General features: G+C 43.5%; 1 protein-coding gene across 5 annotated transcripts in view; it reads right to left on the bottom strand.

The window, feature by feature from the left end:
• PPP2R2A (protein phosphatase 2 regulatory subunit Balpha) overlaps positions 1 to 12,853 on the bottom strand; it is a 38,100-nt gene extending 25,247 nt beyond the window's left edge. The window contains exons 1-2 of one of the 5 annotated variants that reach the window (XM_033081244.2): positions 12,760 to 12,853; positions 9,362 to 9,436 (exon numbers count right to left, since the gene is read on the bottom strand). In XM_033081244.2, the coding sequence (XP_032937135.1) occupies positions 9,362 to 9,436; positions 12,760 to 12,787 (103 nt within the window). In that variant the 5' untranslated portion in view covers positions 12,788 to 12,853. Of the gene's footprint in view, positions 1 to 9,361; positions 9,437 to 9,884; positions 9,953 to 10,012; positions 10,192 to 10,668; positions 10,793 to 11,854; positions 11,925 to 12,759 lie in introns of those variants that run through there. The other 4 variants (XM_033081246.2, XM_033081245.2, XM_033081243.2 and 1 more) reach the window with 4 other exon arrangements.
• Positions 12,854 to 17,208: the final 4,355 nt, after the last annotated feature.

Here is a 17,208-nt window from a genome sequence, read left to right as displayed (position 1 = left end):
CAGATAATTACTTTCAGTTATCTCCATTTCTAGTCTTCCATCAGTCTCCCCACCATCCCCTGGGACAATGACATTTAAATTGAAATTTTTAAGTGGCAAAAAGAGGAATAAAAGCTCTGTAAGAAAATGAACCAAAGACCCTGCTTAGAAGAAGGTGCCAAACAACTTCCAGTTGAATGCAATATAAAACCCCTGGAAAAAGCATTTCAGAGCATACATAAACACAAATTTATGGGCACAAAGGGAAGTTCTGCAGTGAGCAGCAGGAAGGAGATGCAGGGTACAACCCCAGCATGGCATTTCTGTAACAGAGGTGTGACCTGGTGCCACAGCTGCACCAGCTCAGAGCCACACAATGATGAGAATGTTCCAGAACCAGGCTCATGTTTGGTGCTACCAGGCTTGGGATGAATTCCTCAGTCACACCACCAAGCTCACATGCAGAACATCCAAGGGTTTGTTTTGTTTTCAATTCTGTCTTCCTCCTGCCCTTTCCTCTGAGGCATCTCATTACTGAGAGACACAAATGAGCTGGGGTAAGCACAGCACGTGTCCTGCTGCAGGAACACAGCCCTGCTGCCAGCTCCTGCTGCTTTCCAGAGCAGCTCACCACTTCCAGAAGGCTCTGGAATAAAATGAAAGATCCTGGATACTTCTTGGAGTGCAAGATTTAGCTTCAAACAAACAAATAAATCTAAATCAAAACAATGACATGAAGCTGTGAGAAGAACTGACAAAAGGCAGAAGGATTATACAGAAAGTTTTAAACTTCCAGGCAAAAAGCCACTGCAGCCAGTTCCACATTCCAATAAAACAGCTTATGAATGTTTCACTATTACCTCTATAAACAGTGACATTTCCTCACTGCTGGGCTGAATAATGAACACTACAGGCTTCAACTTCAACTGCTGCCTGCTCAGATTGATCCATGAGCAGAAATGTCCCCAAACACAAATCTCAGTGCACTGGGAGTGGAGTTTTCATGTGAAAGGCAGAGCATGAACCAGCAGGTACCACCTGTAAACTGAATTGTTCCCAATTCCAGTCTCCCATGTTGCTTTGAACCATTACCAACTCTCCAAGAGAAGCAATCCATCCTTCCACCTCTCACCCTACTCCTGTAGAACCTATCCTACCACAAACACTTGCTAGGAGTTGAAAAAATAAAGTCTGGAGAAGCTGATGTGGAATAAAATGAATCCAAAAGGAGCCCAAGCCATGCAATCTTCATTTGGGCTCAGCTCAGGGCAGGAACTGCCAGAGTTCCAAAGGAACATTTCTCTCAGGAGCAGCAGCTCCTTGAGGTGCCAATAAACCCACAGGTAGCATGAGGTGCAATTTGAATTTTAGTTCCTCTTCCCACTCCACGGTCACACTTCAAAACAGGCCAAACTGGGTAATTATTAAAAAATAATCCATGTTTTTCTTTATTATCTCCAATATTCCTGTATATCATTCCCTATACAATGCACCAGGAGCAGTACCAGAAAAGTCAGGGGGTTGTTATGCAATTCCACTGGAAAATAGCCCAGGAATTCTCAAACAAGTGTCTTTGAGAGTCATTATATTTTTGTGGAAACCAAAGCTTTATTTCAGTATGTAGTTCTTGTCCACTGGACCAATTCACTCCCAAGTTATTTGTAATAAAGCAAGACCTTCAGATTACATTTATAAGCACAAACATAGCTCATGACTTACCAAATCATCATTCAACAACAGCACAAAGGCCAGCTAAAATCACTGCTTTTAAGGATCAAAGAATGGGCTCAAATATCTTTTATAGTCATTGAAAGGAATGGGAAAATACAGTTACTGGCATTCAACAAACAAGAATATATCAGAAATTACACCATATTTTAAATAAGGAACTATAATATGAAGTCTCAATTACTTTAACTGCTCCTGAATACATGCAATTATCCTTGCTCAGGTTCTCAAAACCAGAGTGCCACACAACTCTGTGTGTTTGGAGCTCACATTAATCCCACAGCATTAATTTAAGAACTGCAATTGTAAATGCAAAGGGAAACATTTCCACACAAAATGCCTTCTATGTATTTGGGAAAAAAAAACAAAAAAAATCAATCTTCCTTACAACACAACTCTTTTAAACCCTCTTTTTCCTGACCCCAAAATTTTCTTCCAGAATTAGATGCAAGCAGAACTGCCTCAGGGGCTTCACATGTGACCTAAATATGCTGGTTCTCTTCATGGTGCTATCACTTGTGGATTGCTGGGAGGGAAATACATTTTGATAAAGAATGGCTGAGCAAATTAAAAGCTTCTCCTCCAGTGCCTAACAAAAGAGTGATAAGTTAGGAGAGGAAAGGGAGAAGCTTCCAGCCACTTCTGTTTCTCTCACTGAATTACAGTCATGCAGAGAAGCCTCAAAAATAATTGTTTTCAGTAATATCAGCTCACAGGAGCAGAACCTGATGGTGGTACATGATTTTAAAGGAAAATGAACAAGCCAAAAATCTTCCAGTCACTACAGAGCCAGGTAAGAGCAGCCTCATGGAGCAGGGCCCTGGCAGCACTACTCAGTAAGGAAATCCTACATAAAATTATCAATGTTCACACACAGGTTATCAATACTTCACCTCTTCAGACTCCTTTTTATGCTTTCCCCATTTTCAAAAGGCATAGAAGAAGCATCCATTTCCATTTACTGACACACTGACCTTCCAAAAGCAGAATGCAGCAGGTGCATGTTGCAAGAGCATAACTGAGCTGTGGCAATATAACAGAGCTGTAATTCCAAAGAGCATAACTGAGCTGTGGCAATCTAACAAAGCTGTAATTCCACGTGTTTCACTCAAGTTTAAAGCCTAGAAAAGTCTCCTTGCATTGTTATTGTCGCCACTGCTTCTGGAGAGGGATTACTCCAAATTGGTTTGGATCAATAAATACTTCCTGTATTTATCTGCTCTCATTTTCACTGGAACAGGGTAACTGTTGCCCGTGCTCATATTCACAACCTAAATATCAATCTAAGCCAAGGTTTTTTACTCCTTTCAATCATTTCCTTGAAAGTGCACACCTCAGTTTCACATCATTCCTGAACCCTGGCTTGTTCTGCTAAACTTTTCACTCCATACTAAAAATACTGCAGACACAATTATGGTCCTGCATACCATAGAGCATTGAAAAAAAGGAAAAAAAGCCTGAAAAACACCCTTAGGGCAGTTACTAAAACACCTTATAGAATGAAATTATTGTGGGAGCACAGAGTTCCTCCAGATGAAAGGACAAACTGCAGCCTTAACTGGGTACCATCAGTAACCAGTTTTTGCTCAAGAGGCACACACAGAGCAGATTTAATTGCACACACACCGTAAGAACAAAGGCAGGCTAATCCCACAGCATTTAATGCAAGACAATGCACTGGTTTAGGTGAAGATGAAACCCCAAAGAGGGGATCCATTTTTCAAATCATATTAAGACTGATAAGACACGATAAAAGAAGATTATCATTTGTCAGATTATCTTTAAGTGCTTTACAGTAAAGCAAGCAGTAATAACCCACCTCCCATTCAAGTGGTATTATTGCCTACAACAGCTTCAAAGAAACTCAACTTGCACTGATAATTAACAAGCTCCTTTTACTAACAAAGCTCCAAACAACACTGAACAAATCCCATTTCCACAGGCTGCTTGTGTGGACACAGCAGAAAACCCACTCCATGTGTGCTGTAAAAATTCCATCAGAAAATAATTCTGATATTGTAATATTTATTTTATTGCTGGTCTGCAGATAGCACACGTTCAAAGTATGGATCTGGAACAGCAAAGGTTTAAAGTCCTTTTCAGCAGCTGGTTTTACCCTTCCCAGTAGCACAGCACTCAGATCAATTAGGGTCTTGCATTGCCTGTACATACAGTCCTACAGAGAGCAATCTTCTCCCAGAGCTCCTCCTGTTCCTCTGAGCCACTTGATCACTCCACACTCTGCTGGTATAAGCACAGGCAGAGCTCTGACAATCACATCAGGCTTCAATTCAGCCGAAAAATAACCCGGTGAAAAAAAACCACCATTTTACCAATTTTTCAGCTGGATCAGCTTCCCCAACAAGTTCAGTGTGCACTTAGGTGAAGAGCCATGCCAGCAGAGTGGGAAGGAGTGCCTCTTTAAGCAGAAATGCTGCCAAACATGCAGCTGTGGCCTAAATAGGCAAGTCAGGGAGAACAGAAAGGAGGGGAGGGGGGGAGCAGACAGGACAGCTTGGAACACCCAGCTTTTAACTCTTCCTTCAGCTCTGCATCCCTTGAGAGCTTTAGTCTTCATTTTAGCTCTTCCAAAATGCATTCTGTGAAGCTACAGCTACCACACAACCCCATTCCTATAGTAGAAACCAGAAGCATTTAGGGTAGCACCTTTAAAATGAAAAGTTAAAAAGTTTCACAAAGCTGATCCAGAGCTGCAATCCATCAGGTCTGCTGTGACAGCCTGGCTTGGTCACTCTTAACATTTCCACCACAAAAGCATTTTTTATACTAATTTTTCATTTAAGACAGGTATTCCAAGAACAGCAAAGCCTCACAAGAAAGGACAGAAAAACTCCTGACTGACAAGTTGAAGTGCCCCAGCTTCCAAAGCCATGCAAGAAAGAGAAGTGAATTACTGCTGGGGAGCTGAACAGCCACTGCCTGTTTATGTGGCTGCTAAATGCTCTTTGTTTTGGGGCACTGCACACTTTAAATGCACACTCTAGTCCATCCAGAGCAGCAGTCCCTAGAACACAGTAGCCTATTTCTCTCTCCAGATACAGACAGTCATTCTCTGAACAGCTGAAGAGCTCAAACACAGAAACACACTCAGGAATACAGAACAGGATTAAAACCTTGGGTGGTTTTTTTCCCCATCTATAGCAGATTTCAAACTACCTCTTACAAACAAACCCATTACTAGGCCTTGCTCCTTGTAAATGATGTTACCTCATGAGCATAGAGAACATAACCACAGCCTCAAAAGCCCAAATTAGCTTCCCTCCCACAGCTATATCCCAATCTTTCCTCAGCAGTGTTATTGCAACCTCACTGTCACTCCTCACTCTTTTTCTGAGATTTTTTCTCCTCTCCAATTCCATCAATCCTCATTTAGAAAAAAAAGCCCAGATTGTGGTAAACTACTTTTTTATAGCTTTCACTTCCCTTTACTCAGAAATATCACTTTTCATCCATTCAAGACAAACTACCACTGCTGAAGCAACATCAGTCCCCATTCCCCACTGCTGCTCTGCAATTCTGAAACCTGTCAAAAATAATTACCAAACCACACTTGACAGACATAACACACCTAGAACCAAACATAAAAAGCATTCCTGAAAAAGGGAAATCTCCAATTTTGTTTCAAATCTTTTACCACACACAAGCCAGGGGACAGAATTTTATAATTTTTTATCTATCCATCATTTTCAGCCTAAAACAGACACAGCCATGTTTGGCTCCAAGAGGAGACATGAAGCAAATCACAAATAATTAACAAAGCAAAGAATGTTAAGCATTATGTATTAAGCCTAAGTAAAATCAGTAATTAGCACCCACAACAGATATTCAGGGCAATTTGGGCATTAAACAGTTAAAACAACTCTTCAAGATGAGCAGTAATCACTCAGGGTTAAAGCTTAGGACTTCAGTTCCTGGTCCAGCCTTGGACCTGGACTATCAGACTTTTACCTGTGTCTGAATTACACCTGAAAGAACATTGAGATAGAGCTGCTTGACTCTTCTTCTGCTGAGCAATTCAAATAAATCTGATTTCATTTGTTCTGAAGTACAAACTCACCCCATTAAACAAGTGTGCAGTTTTCAGAGGCAGTTTAAACTCACAATTCTTACTTGCTCCCAACTGCAGTTGCTACAGAACAGCAAAAGAGTAAAACCAACAAAACTGCTGCAGAAAATCTTTGTAATCCTTTTCTACAATAATCCCCATAAAGGAAACTTCCACTAAAAAAAACACTGGAGTATTTCTGGACAATTAAGTCTCACTTGCAGCAAAACTGTGATGGTACAAAAGGAAGAAAACTGTGTATTACAGACACTTTTGATAATCTGAATTTATCACAAACAAGCACTGTGCTCTCCACCCCACACTTGTCTGACCCTCTGCACTGCACACTGAACAAAGATGTGCTGTGGGACTGAGCTCCAGCAAAACAAATATGAAACTAAGGGAGGAAAACTATTTCAGAAAGAGAAGAAACACAAACTCCAACCACCTCTGCCCTCATACAATGGAATGCTAAATGACTACAAGGCAAACTTCTGCCATCAATTAAAATTAAGGACCTGACTTATAATGAAGCTGACACTGAGATTTCAATTTCTAACCTGATTTCTGTGCTTAACTGTGATCTGACATGGCCAGGCACAGCTTCCAAGCAAGGACAAATTCCACACAGAGGCCACTTCTGCTCCTCACATTCTCAGCAGAAAAGCTTTGACCCAGGCAGGTCCCAGGTAGAAATTCAGTGCCACCTTTCCCCAAACTTTAAGGGACAATTTCCCCTCCTTCCCCTTACATGTCACACCCAGTGTTGGAAAGGCAGAAAGTTAAAAACCTGTGTGGCAGAGTTCATGTCTCAGCCACCAAATACTGAATTGTAAAAACCAGCCAGCCTGGTCCAAGAATCTAAAGAATTACAGGTTATACATGTGATGGGAAGGCTGGAGGTCAGGTCTGATCTTAAATATTCTGGAAGCTACATAGCAGCATTCTTGACAGGTTTTTAAAAGTTGCTACAACTTTTACTGTATTAAGTGTTGCTGGTCAAAATCTTCTTCTCTGTTGTGCTGTTTTATAGACAAAACCATTGTAGGGAGACTGTTACAAACAGGGGTTTGGATCCCACTGATTAATGCAATTAAATGATGCAGTTTCCTGGTTATCACTGCTTCAGCTTAGTTCAACTCAGCTCTCCAATGTAAATATTGCAACACTGAGCTCCCAACAGGAGGAAAACAAAGTGAAACTCCCAATTCTTTCAGTTTGTTTTCTTCACTTTGTTTTTAATGAAGTTGCAGCATTCCACAACAAACAGCCATTTAGATTTTGAGCTCAGCAGCCACTCAAAAATCAGATCTCCCCAGCCTTGTACTCCTGTACACAAATTGGTACTGTGCTCACCACAGGCATGATTGGAGTCCAGACCTGTTCTCTGGCAGACCACAGTGGTTAAAGACTCATTAAAGCTTCACACAGTGAGATTTCCTGAAGCTTTCACCATGGCCTGCCCCAAGAAAGCAGATGGAAAGGCAGGGAATAAAAAAAACATCCTCAGACTGCACTTGGACCCAGTGTCAGTTGTCCTTGGGAATTCCAAAAGGCCAGAACTGCTGCTCCAGCTGGAGCAGGAACCACAGAAGGCTCCAAGCCATGGAAATGAACCTTCAAGCTTGGAAATGGGAAAATGCAACCACCCTGATACACAACACTTCCACCAGAACTACAGCGAGACACTGATGTACAACAAGAAATCAATATCAACAACTGCCTTCAACTCCCAGGCTGGACTGGGGGAGCCAAATGCACAGGACAGGAGAGAATTTCAGCTCAGCACACTGATTACACACAAGTACAACATCAATGACACTTGGGATCTCTCTGGGCAGCTCAGCTCCACCACACCTTGCAGTACAATACACTTTGAATCTCAAGATGGAACAAAGATGGATTGGGGGAGCCAAATGCACAGGACAGGAGAGAATTTCAGCTCAGCACACTGATTACACCCAAACACAACACCAATGACACTTGGGATCTCTCTGGGCAGCTCAGCTTCACCACACCTCGCAGGACAATAAACTTTGAATCTCCAGACTTATCCTACAGCTGACAATGAAACAAAATTTCTCTTTGCTCTGTGGGTAACAGAATCAGAAGGTTACACTGTCCATAACACAAAAAATGGATACTGTGATCTTACAATGTTTAGGAAACCAAGCTGCTTTAGTTGAAACTTTTAATTCTCTCCAAGGCTTCCCTGAGCTGCAGCCCAGGGTCCCAGCAGGGTTCAGAGCAGGAGGCACAAGGCTGGCAGGGCTCCTTTCGTAACAGAGTGCAACACTTCAAACAGCCTGTCCTTCCTTCCTGTTTCCTCACTTCTGCATTTCCACACCCCACAAAGGCTGTTTTTCTATACCTAGATACAAGTTCATTGCTCCTAGAAGCATATCAATGTCTATTTTAATGAAGAATTATTTGCAAGCACCACAACTTCAATACTTGCACTTAAGGATTTAGCTTGATAGATTAAAAAAAATTACAGAAAAAAATTATACCACATTTAAGAGCACTTCTGAGTTCAAGCTTTAAAATCTACCTCCTGAAGGATTTAAAATTACAACTGTTACAGGTTTCTCACCACATGCTGCAGCTAATAAATAAAAACAACTCAGTTATGTTTATATCCATCTTTTCTTCTGGCCTTTGGAAGTTAATCTGAACCACGTGTCAAGCAGGGAAATAATGGAAACTGTAGTTACTGCTTTTCTAAATATAACACAAATCTCACTTGTATGTCACAGCATTCAAGATATGTAAAAAAAGAAAAAAAACCCAGGAATTACATAAGTGACAAGACCAACTGCTTGCAAAAGAAAACTTTTAACTCATGATCTTACAGGGTGCTTTGTGCACACTGGACTTTATGGCCAAATAAATTCACAAATCAAGAGAACTTTCCTCAAAAACAACCACAGAAGAGATTCTGCTCTCCAGCAGACAGAAAAGCACCATTCCTCCAACCCCAAAATCCAAGGAAGAGATAAAAAAAAAAACCCAGTTCAGCTTTTGCAGTGAAATTCAGAGGCAGCCATCTTAGTGTAACGTGACACTTGTCACTGCCAGCTTGGAAAAAAAGTTTTCCACAATTCCCAGTATCATTTCAAACCCAAATCTGCTCTTTATGTACTAAGTAGGCACACACAAATATTCAGATTTCTTCCTCCATTTGTTAATTGGAGCTGGGAAGATTGGAACAATTGCTTTATCTAGTACTTAGATCTTCAAAGAGTATGAATATTAATTCTCACAACACCTCCTTGTGGAATGCAAGCACCACATTCACCATTTTGCAGATTAGGAAAGAACACAAATCAAAAGCCAAAAAAATCAGAAACATCTTCACAATCATAGGAAAAAAATCCAGCAAAAATAATTTAAGAAGTCAACTTTTTTAACAAGAGTGCTGAACACTTTCAAACCAGAGTTTAAACCTGAATGTGGATATGGGGATGCACATGAAAAGTCCATTTGTTTTGCTCAACATGCACTGGGATATTTCACTGCCTGCATCCACATCTCCCTACACGAGGAATGGTGAAAAAGTCAAAAAACAGTAAAAAATATCACTCTTACCTTCTGCTACATCATCATCTACAGCGCCTTTCACCTGAGAAAAACACCACTGAATGTCATTTCCTCCTCCAGCTCCTAAAAAAACGAGAACAATTCAATAAAAACGAGCCCCCCCAGAGCAGCAGGGCAGGCACACAATGGTTGCAGATTGCACATTTCAGAGCTGTGTACGCCCACTTCCTCACAATCACACAGCACCCTCCCCACCTTTTTCCTCTGGATATTGTTTTTGTCAGCCCTCAATGCAGCGTTTGTCAAAAACAGGGTGAAAAGCTGGGCTAAGCACCATTAAGGACCGATTTAAAATTCAAGTGCACGTTTCACACGAAGCTTTTTCCTACTTGAGCAGTCAGAAAAAACACACACACACACTAACAACTTAAATAGAGACTATCAGAGCTGTGCATTTTTAGAAAATTTCCATCTCCCACCCGACACAAACCAAGCACACAATTCATTTCCTCCTTCCACAAACCCGCTGTGCCGACCCTACGCGCTCAAGGCTAAAGAAAAAGAATTTTACCACAATTTTAGAGTCTCTTCGCAGAAGTAATGAAAGCAATTATCAGCCCGACAAAAAAAAAAAAAAAAAGGCAGCAAATCCGAGCAGAAAAAGCAAACAAGCAATCGGAGGGGAACAAGTTCTACTACCATAGAAAACGGATCGGAGAGAAAACTTCAGGAACATTACCGCCTCGGTGGAAGGCAGTGATTCATTTAAACCGTGCCACCAAAACACACACCAAAAATCACCACCCATTTCTTTTGCATTTCATCCTGAGCAAATCACTGCAGGGCTGAGGACATACAGGAAGAGACAGAAATGGGCTTGCCTCGGTTGGTTGGTTGTTTTTTTTTTTTTTTTTTCCCCGTCTTTTTTTTTTTTTTTCTTCTTCCCAAAAGCCACTGTCAAAATGGAACTTTTCCTGCACACAACTCAAACCGGCTGAGCAACAGATGGCATTTACACATTAATCCCGAGCTCTGGTAGGGCTTTGGGGATAACAAAGAATACAGGAGGAGACTCTTCCCAAGTTAAGGCAGGCAAAAAAACTCAAAGAGAAGAAAATCAGAAGGCTGAAGAGAATCTTTCCAGAAAAAATGAAGTGCCTAAGGATGAGAAGTCCTGGAATAGAGTACAATCTCCATTTTTTGCTTGCTTTAAATTCTTCCCTGAAGGATTACAGACACCCAAGCTGCATAACCTGAGAAGGCGAAGGCGAGCAACAGCACCCATTCACACAGGAGATGGCAAAACGCTTTTCCCCCTCATCATTCCCCAAAAATCCCACAATCCATTTTCTTTCCTCTCTTCGGCTTCATTTGTCATTTAGCAGCTAGCACCACAGAAGCACTCAAAGGCAACAGCTTGGAGAAAATCCCTGCTCCTGCTTCCTGGAGCTGAAGTCCTCTTTTCCACAGGATCCACTGGAACCAAGTTGGCACTTTGTCCCCCCCACGATTAAAAAGGAGAGGAGGGAGGAGCATGAGCATGGTGTAGGGGGGAAAGGCAAAGCACAAGCCTCACAAAGCCTCCCATGCTTTGCTCCTCCACATGCAAAGCACTGAAAAGACAATTCATGTGCAGAGGAGGGGGGATGAATACATTTCCAAACGAAGAAATCGCCAGGAAAAGTAAGAGGGGAGAGATCCGTTCTGCACACACACAGCATTTGGGGATGCGAAATGGGGAGCAAGCAGTGAAAGGAATGGGAAAAGGAATGGGAAAGAAAACACAGCGAGACCTGTGTGCTGTTTAATTACGCCCTGTGCCAAATTTTACTGGCATTTGCAGATGCTCAGAGGCTGCTCCCTACAGAAGGGTGCGACTGCAATCTGGACACCGCCTGCACCTGGAACCTCTCCATGCACGGCAGCGCTTCTGAGAAATCCCTACAAGCACCGACCCCAGAGCCTCCAGGGGGAAACTCTTCAGCACAGCGTGTAGTGACAGGATAGGGGGAAGGCGTTCAAAGTGAAGGAGCTGGGATTTTGGGCAGGGATCGTTCCTGGAGGGTGGGCAGGCCCTGGCACAGGGTGCCCACAGCCCCCTGGATCCCTGCGAGTGCCCAAGGCCAGGCTGGATGGGCTGGGAGCAGCCTGGGACAGCGGAAAGGTGTCCCTGCCATGGCAGGGGGTGGCACTGGGCAGGTTTTAAGGTCCCTTCCCACCCAAATCCTTCCATGATTCCACGAAAAGGCAGCAGACCCACCCTGCCTGCGAGCTGCTCAACTCCAAAACACACCACTTCCCCTCCACCTTGCTTCTTCCATGCTTTTTTTTTTTTTTTTTTTCTCCCTTCCCCCGAGAACGGAGGGAAGGAAGGGTGGGTGGGAGCAAACCACCAATTCCCACAAGAGAGGATTAAAAAAAAAAAACACACAACCCACCCCACAACCAGAAAGGCGCAAGCCGGAATGGGAGAGGCGGCCGGGAGGCAGCGGGGAAGATCCCCCGAGCCACGCCGGGGCAGGGGGGGCAGGCTGCCCTTACCTGCCATATTGTGCTGGCGATAGCGGCCGCGTTGGGTCGGGCGGAGCGGGCGGCGCGGGCGGGCGGCGCGGGGCGGGCGGCGGCGGCGGGCGGCGATGGCGGCGGATGGAGGCGGCGGCGGCGCGGCCGCGGCGGGGCTGGGGCGGCCCCGCTCCGGCCCCCCCGGCGGTGAGCGTCCAAAATGGCGCCGGCAGAGCTGGGGGTGACGTCAGCGCGGGGCGGGAACCTGCCGCCCTCAGGAGGGAGGGCGGCGCCGCCATGTCCCTGCCCAGCCCCTGCTCGCCCTCATGGCAGGGCTGCTGCCCCTCGGCTCGGCGTCCATCGGCCGCCCACAGCCCGGCATCGACCACTCCCGTGGCGGGGTTAGCGACCCTCGCTCAGCTCGGCGCCTGCCCGCCCTCATGGAGGGGTTGCCGCCCCTCGGGCCGGCATCGATCGGCTGCCCTCATGGCGGGGCTCCGGCCCCTCAGCTCAGCCCCTGCCCGCTCTCGTGGCGGGGCTCCGGCCCCTCAGCTCGGCCCCTGTCCGCTCTCAGCCCCTCCGCTCTCCGGTTCTGCCCCTCTCATCCCCGGGCTCCCCTTCATGATGTTCCTTCGCTAATCTCTCTCCTCCAGGGCTCGCCCTTCATCAATCCAATCTCCTGGCTTGGAACGGACTCCCCAGGATCATGGATTCAGCTCCTGGCCCTTCACAGACCCCAAATCGCACCCTGAGCATCCCTGAGAGCGCTGTTCGAATGGCAGCCTTGGGGCCGTGCCCATTCCCTGGGGAGCCTGCTCAGTGCCCACCACCATTCCCTGATAATCCTTCACGTCTCTCAAACATCCCCCCTCACTTGTCCTTTTGGTTTTTTTCCCTTCCCTTTGCTCCCTTTTGCCATTCCCCGTGCAGCAGCCACACATAACCTGTTTGCTTGCGCATTTTCCACCCCATTGGATGCTTCCCACAAGGTGCAGGTCTCTCTCTGCTCTCACTCCGCTCTCATTGCTATTCCCTGCATACACCAGCCATGCTCCTGAGCCATTTTTAGCCTCCATCCACCTTTCACACTGACAGCCAGCAAGATCCACAAAGAAAGGCTTTCAGCTGAGCCCAGCTTGGCTCAGCTCCCGCTGGCTCGGGGAGGATGGAGCCTCCTTTTTAGCTCGCTGGGTCCCAGTTCCAGTCTCAGCTGTAGTTAACTACAGCACTGGCATAATTGATTCAGTACAATCTATTTAAGATCTTGTGAAAGTCATCGGTTTCCCTTCGCAGATGTTTGTGCAAACATTTTCTTCTCGGGCTGGGTAGATCTTGCTAATCCAGATTTCACTTGGAGATTCATGAGCTCATCCTGCAAACCCAGCACTGCCACAAACTCGAAATGTGACTTGGAACGAGCCTCCAAAACCATCCCGTACACTGATTTTTGCATTTCCAGTTCTAAACACCTTTTCTAAACTAAAAGGCCATTGAATTGCTGGTAAAGTCCAGCACAAAATAGGAAATGAATACCACTAATGAATAAAAAACAGCCAGGCTCCCACCAGAAACTCACAACTGGCCCAGCTTACAGGTTATTCTGAAATTCAGATTTATCTCTGCATTCCTGATAAAAAAAATTGCACAGGCAAATAAATCAATCTTGGAAAGGACAGTAACATTTGAAAGAACACTTAACACACTTGGGATGTTCTAAAGAATTGCAACTCACCAAAGTGTGGAAGTCTCTGGAACCAAGTGTTTTGTTTAGGTTGTTTTGAGAGCAAACTAAAGACCTAAAAAACAAAAATACTGCAAGTTTGGAAACAATCACAATGAAGACAAAATCCCTGATCCCAAACATCCCAGCCCACATTTCCCAGAGCTCAAGAACAATTCACTCAATTCTACAAATCTGTGGCCATGTTTGATACCAAATTCAGCATGAAAGCTGGCATTCCTCTCTTTTCAGAATTCCTTAAACATACTTTTTTCAACCTAAGCAGAATTGTCCTGCAACTGTTTAGGAGGAAATTTTGCAAATCCAGTTCAATTCATCCATTGCCTTCTGTATAATCACTGCAGAATTTATCCTCATAGTAGAATAAGCACTGGTTCAAGAACTTTTGTTGTTAAAAAAATTTAAATAAGGCAAAGAGACCTGCAATTAGCTCTGTAATACAAATTAATGAAGCCTTAGTACATACCTTATAATTAAAATTAAAATCCCTCTTAGAAAAGATTTAATATCATGGTGCCAGGAGGATGGATTATAACTCCAACATTTCAGGTTTTTGTTGTGAACTAACTGAGCTGCAGAAAATAATGGAGCCTAATAAATAAATAACATTAAATCACAGCCAGAGTAATTAGTGAGACATCTTGGGAACCACAACCTTTGCCTGGGTGTTCACTTGCTCGGTAGTTCAGTGTTCACACTTGGAATGGTTGATTCAAAGTTTATGAGCACATGCTCAGATTTCTCTGGAGCTTGGGCATTTGTTGAGGTGCTCTGGGGAGATTTTTACTGTGTGATGTTACATTTATACACAGCCACAACAGCACAAAGCTTTAATGAGCATTTATCTACTCTGATCACGCTTTAATGACTAATCCTTACTCTGCACACAAACTCCTTCAGCTGAACACCTCTGGGAAGTGGGAGGGACTTACAGGAACAAGGACTCACAAAACTGCATTTCTGCATCTATTTACTGTGACATTTGTCAGAAAACTACACAGAGAGTGGTCACAGCTCACAGCAGCCTAGAGCAGGAGCTGTGGAAGTTAGAACAACCTAAAAATCAAAGTGGAACATGTGACCAGCAACCAATAAAAATATATAATAATGTCAAATGACTGATCAAACAGCTGAGGCTCCAAAGAAGGGCACGATCAGCAACTCATTTTGTATCTGCTTTAGTTTTCCAGTAATTTGACCTGTTAGACAAGACTGTAATGAATTACAACAATTCCGTTTAGAAATAAAGGGAGCAATTATCACCAGAATTATCACTGGAATTTAGTAATAGCTGAGCCATCTGAGGCCACGTGCAGGTTAACATCAGGGCACTGTAATTCCCTTCTCTGCTTCATTCCCTTCAGCTTCGAGTGTTTCACTGAGAGCTTTCCTTTGTGATTTTGCAGAGACTTCAGAGAATAACAGCTTTAACTGCTAGAAAATGTTTGCTAACGTTCACCCCCATTTCCCACTCTTTATTCCACACGAGCAGCCATTATCAAACCGGTGCTGAGTCACATCTTGGTGCTGCTGCAGGAAAGCTGAAGGAAAGGTCAGGCAGACCCTGGTTCTGCAAGAAGTCTCAGGGAAAATTACGTGTGGGACAAGTCCCAACCCATCCACCCCAGTCCCAACCCATCCACCCTCTTCACCTCTCTCAGCAGCTGTGTCCCTGCTGCTGTTTGTGTGCCAGCTGCCAGCCCAGGGCTCTTCTGTGGGCACACACAGTTTAATTTGCTTTTTCTGCCTTTACTCGACCTGATTTCACCTTAACCATGTTCCACTCAACTGCCAGTGGCCACAATTTTTTGGTAAAACCAAGGTGTAAACAAAGGTTTAAGCATGTCCAGTTCCTAAACCTGAACACTATAAAGATATTTCTTGTGCTCTGTGTCACTGGGGCACTTTCAAACTCACTGGGTTTTCAACATTTCCCTTTCCAAAAATAAATTAAAAATTTCTTACATGATTACACGGTTGGGAAAAATCAAGGAAGGAATGTTTTGGGATGGAGGGGACCTGGGCATAAAATCTCATCTCATCAATAAAAAAAAAGCAGAAAAGGATAATACATATCTTTCAGTTCATTTTGCAGGAATTTTTTTTAGAGACCCAGAAAACCCAACCTAACAACCATCCAGGAATTGAGTGCCCCAACTACTCCTCACTGAGCAAACTCTGCCATGGAAATGACTAATTCTGGTAAAAAGCAATTTGTGTCATCCTAAAACTGTGAAGTTCATTGGATTAAAACCCTGCTGTTACAAGAGGAGCCCTCAGCATTTTTTTCCATAAATTATTAAGACTTTTATTCTTAACTTTAGCCTGATACAGGCAAACAGAAGAGTTAATTAGGCTTGGGGAAAAAAAATTAAATCATATGTCCTTTGCAGGAATAGTTTGCAAAACAGGTTTAAAACCAGTTCCAAATTTGATATGTTATAGCAGGGCTAAGACACTGCTACTGAAACTACAATTTGTAACACATTAATTGATTTTTTTAGCATATTTTGCAGACAATCCATGCACCTGAATTTTATTTTAAAACAAGTGCAAAAATACAGGGAAAGATAAAGGGAAAATGAAGCTTCTGGAAAAGAAGGGAAAAGGTGTTAGAGGTAGTCAGGAAGCACCTGTCTGGTAAAAAACAATTTTTTTTCAGTTTGGAGGGCTTGTTGGTGAGGGCAGGAGTGTCCCAGTATTTTGGGATTAAAAATTAAAACAAGAGGGGTAAATTGAGATTTCTAGAAAGTTTCCATTCTTATTTCTGTGTCTTTTACTATAAGGTTTTTGTGTGTGTTTAGTTGGGGTTTTTTTGTTGTTGTTTTTTTGGTGTTTGTTTTTTGTTGTTTTTATAAACTGCAGATAGTTCTATGGAAAATAAACCCAACCAAAAAGTAAGAGAGCTGTTATGGGATGCTGATAATCCTATTGAAATTAAGCCTGGAGCCATTGGAGAAGATTAAAAGTTCACAAGGCATAGATTTAACCCTCCCTAAAAAGAAGCAGCTACAATTAAATGATTGGTTGGGGATAACTTTGAGTCTTCCAACTCAATTTGGACACAACTTAGAACTCTGATAGCTACAAACAGGAAGAAAACATCAAAACAAAATGAGAACAGTCATCCCAAACTATCCACCACGAGGACAACACAAGGCCCTCACAAAGTGGCTTTATTCTAACAAAAGTGATTAAAAACTCAATTAGTAGAATTGCCAGAAAATACCTGCAGCCCATGCACGACAAGGCCCTCCCAGGAACAGATTCCCAGCTACTCCCTGCCCCAGAGTGAGGGATGTTTGTCCTTTACAGCCCCAATTTCACCTCCCAACAGACAAACAGATCCTTCAGTTGAAATCACAAGTCCTTTGCACCATGACAAAATCAAGTTACACCAACACCAACAAATCCATGCTCAGAGAATACCTTTAAAGCTATTAAATTCTCCTCCTATTCAGCCTTTAGAAAGGGGATAATTGGCATTTCTTGACTCTTTGAGGATGTTTAGCTCAATAAAGGGAACAAAACAGAAACACAAAAAATGAGAATAAAAAATTACCTTGGGGGGAAGCCCCAGCCCCTGGTGCACAGCCCCATCAGCCAGCATGGTGCATCTCAGGTAACTCCAGGTGAGAGCAGCCTCAGCCAT

Source organism: Catharus ustulatus, chromosome 27, assembly GCF_009819885.2.
Source record: "Catharus ustulatus isolate bCatUst1 chromosome 27, bCatUst1.pri.v2, whole genome shotgun sequence".
In the NCBI taxonomy this organism is placed as follows: domain Eukaryota; kingdom Metazoa; phylum Chordata; class Aves; order Passeriformes; family Turdidae; genus Catharus; species Catharus ustulatus.
The sequence above is the reverse complement of the archived record's forward strand: the minus strand, read 5'-3'. Positions and strand labels throughout refer to the sequence as shown.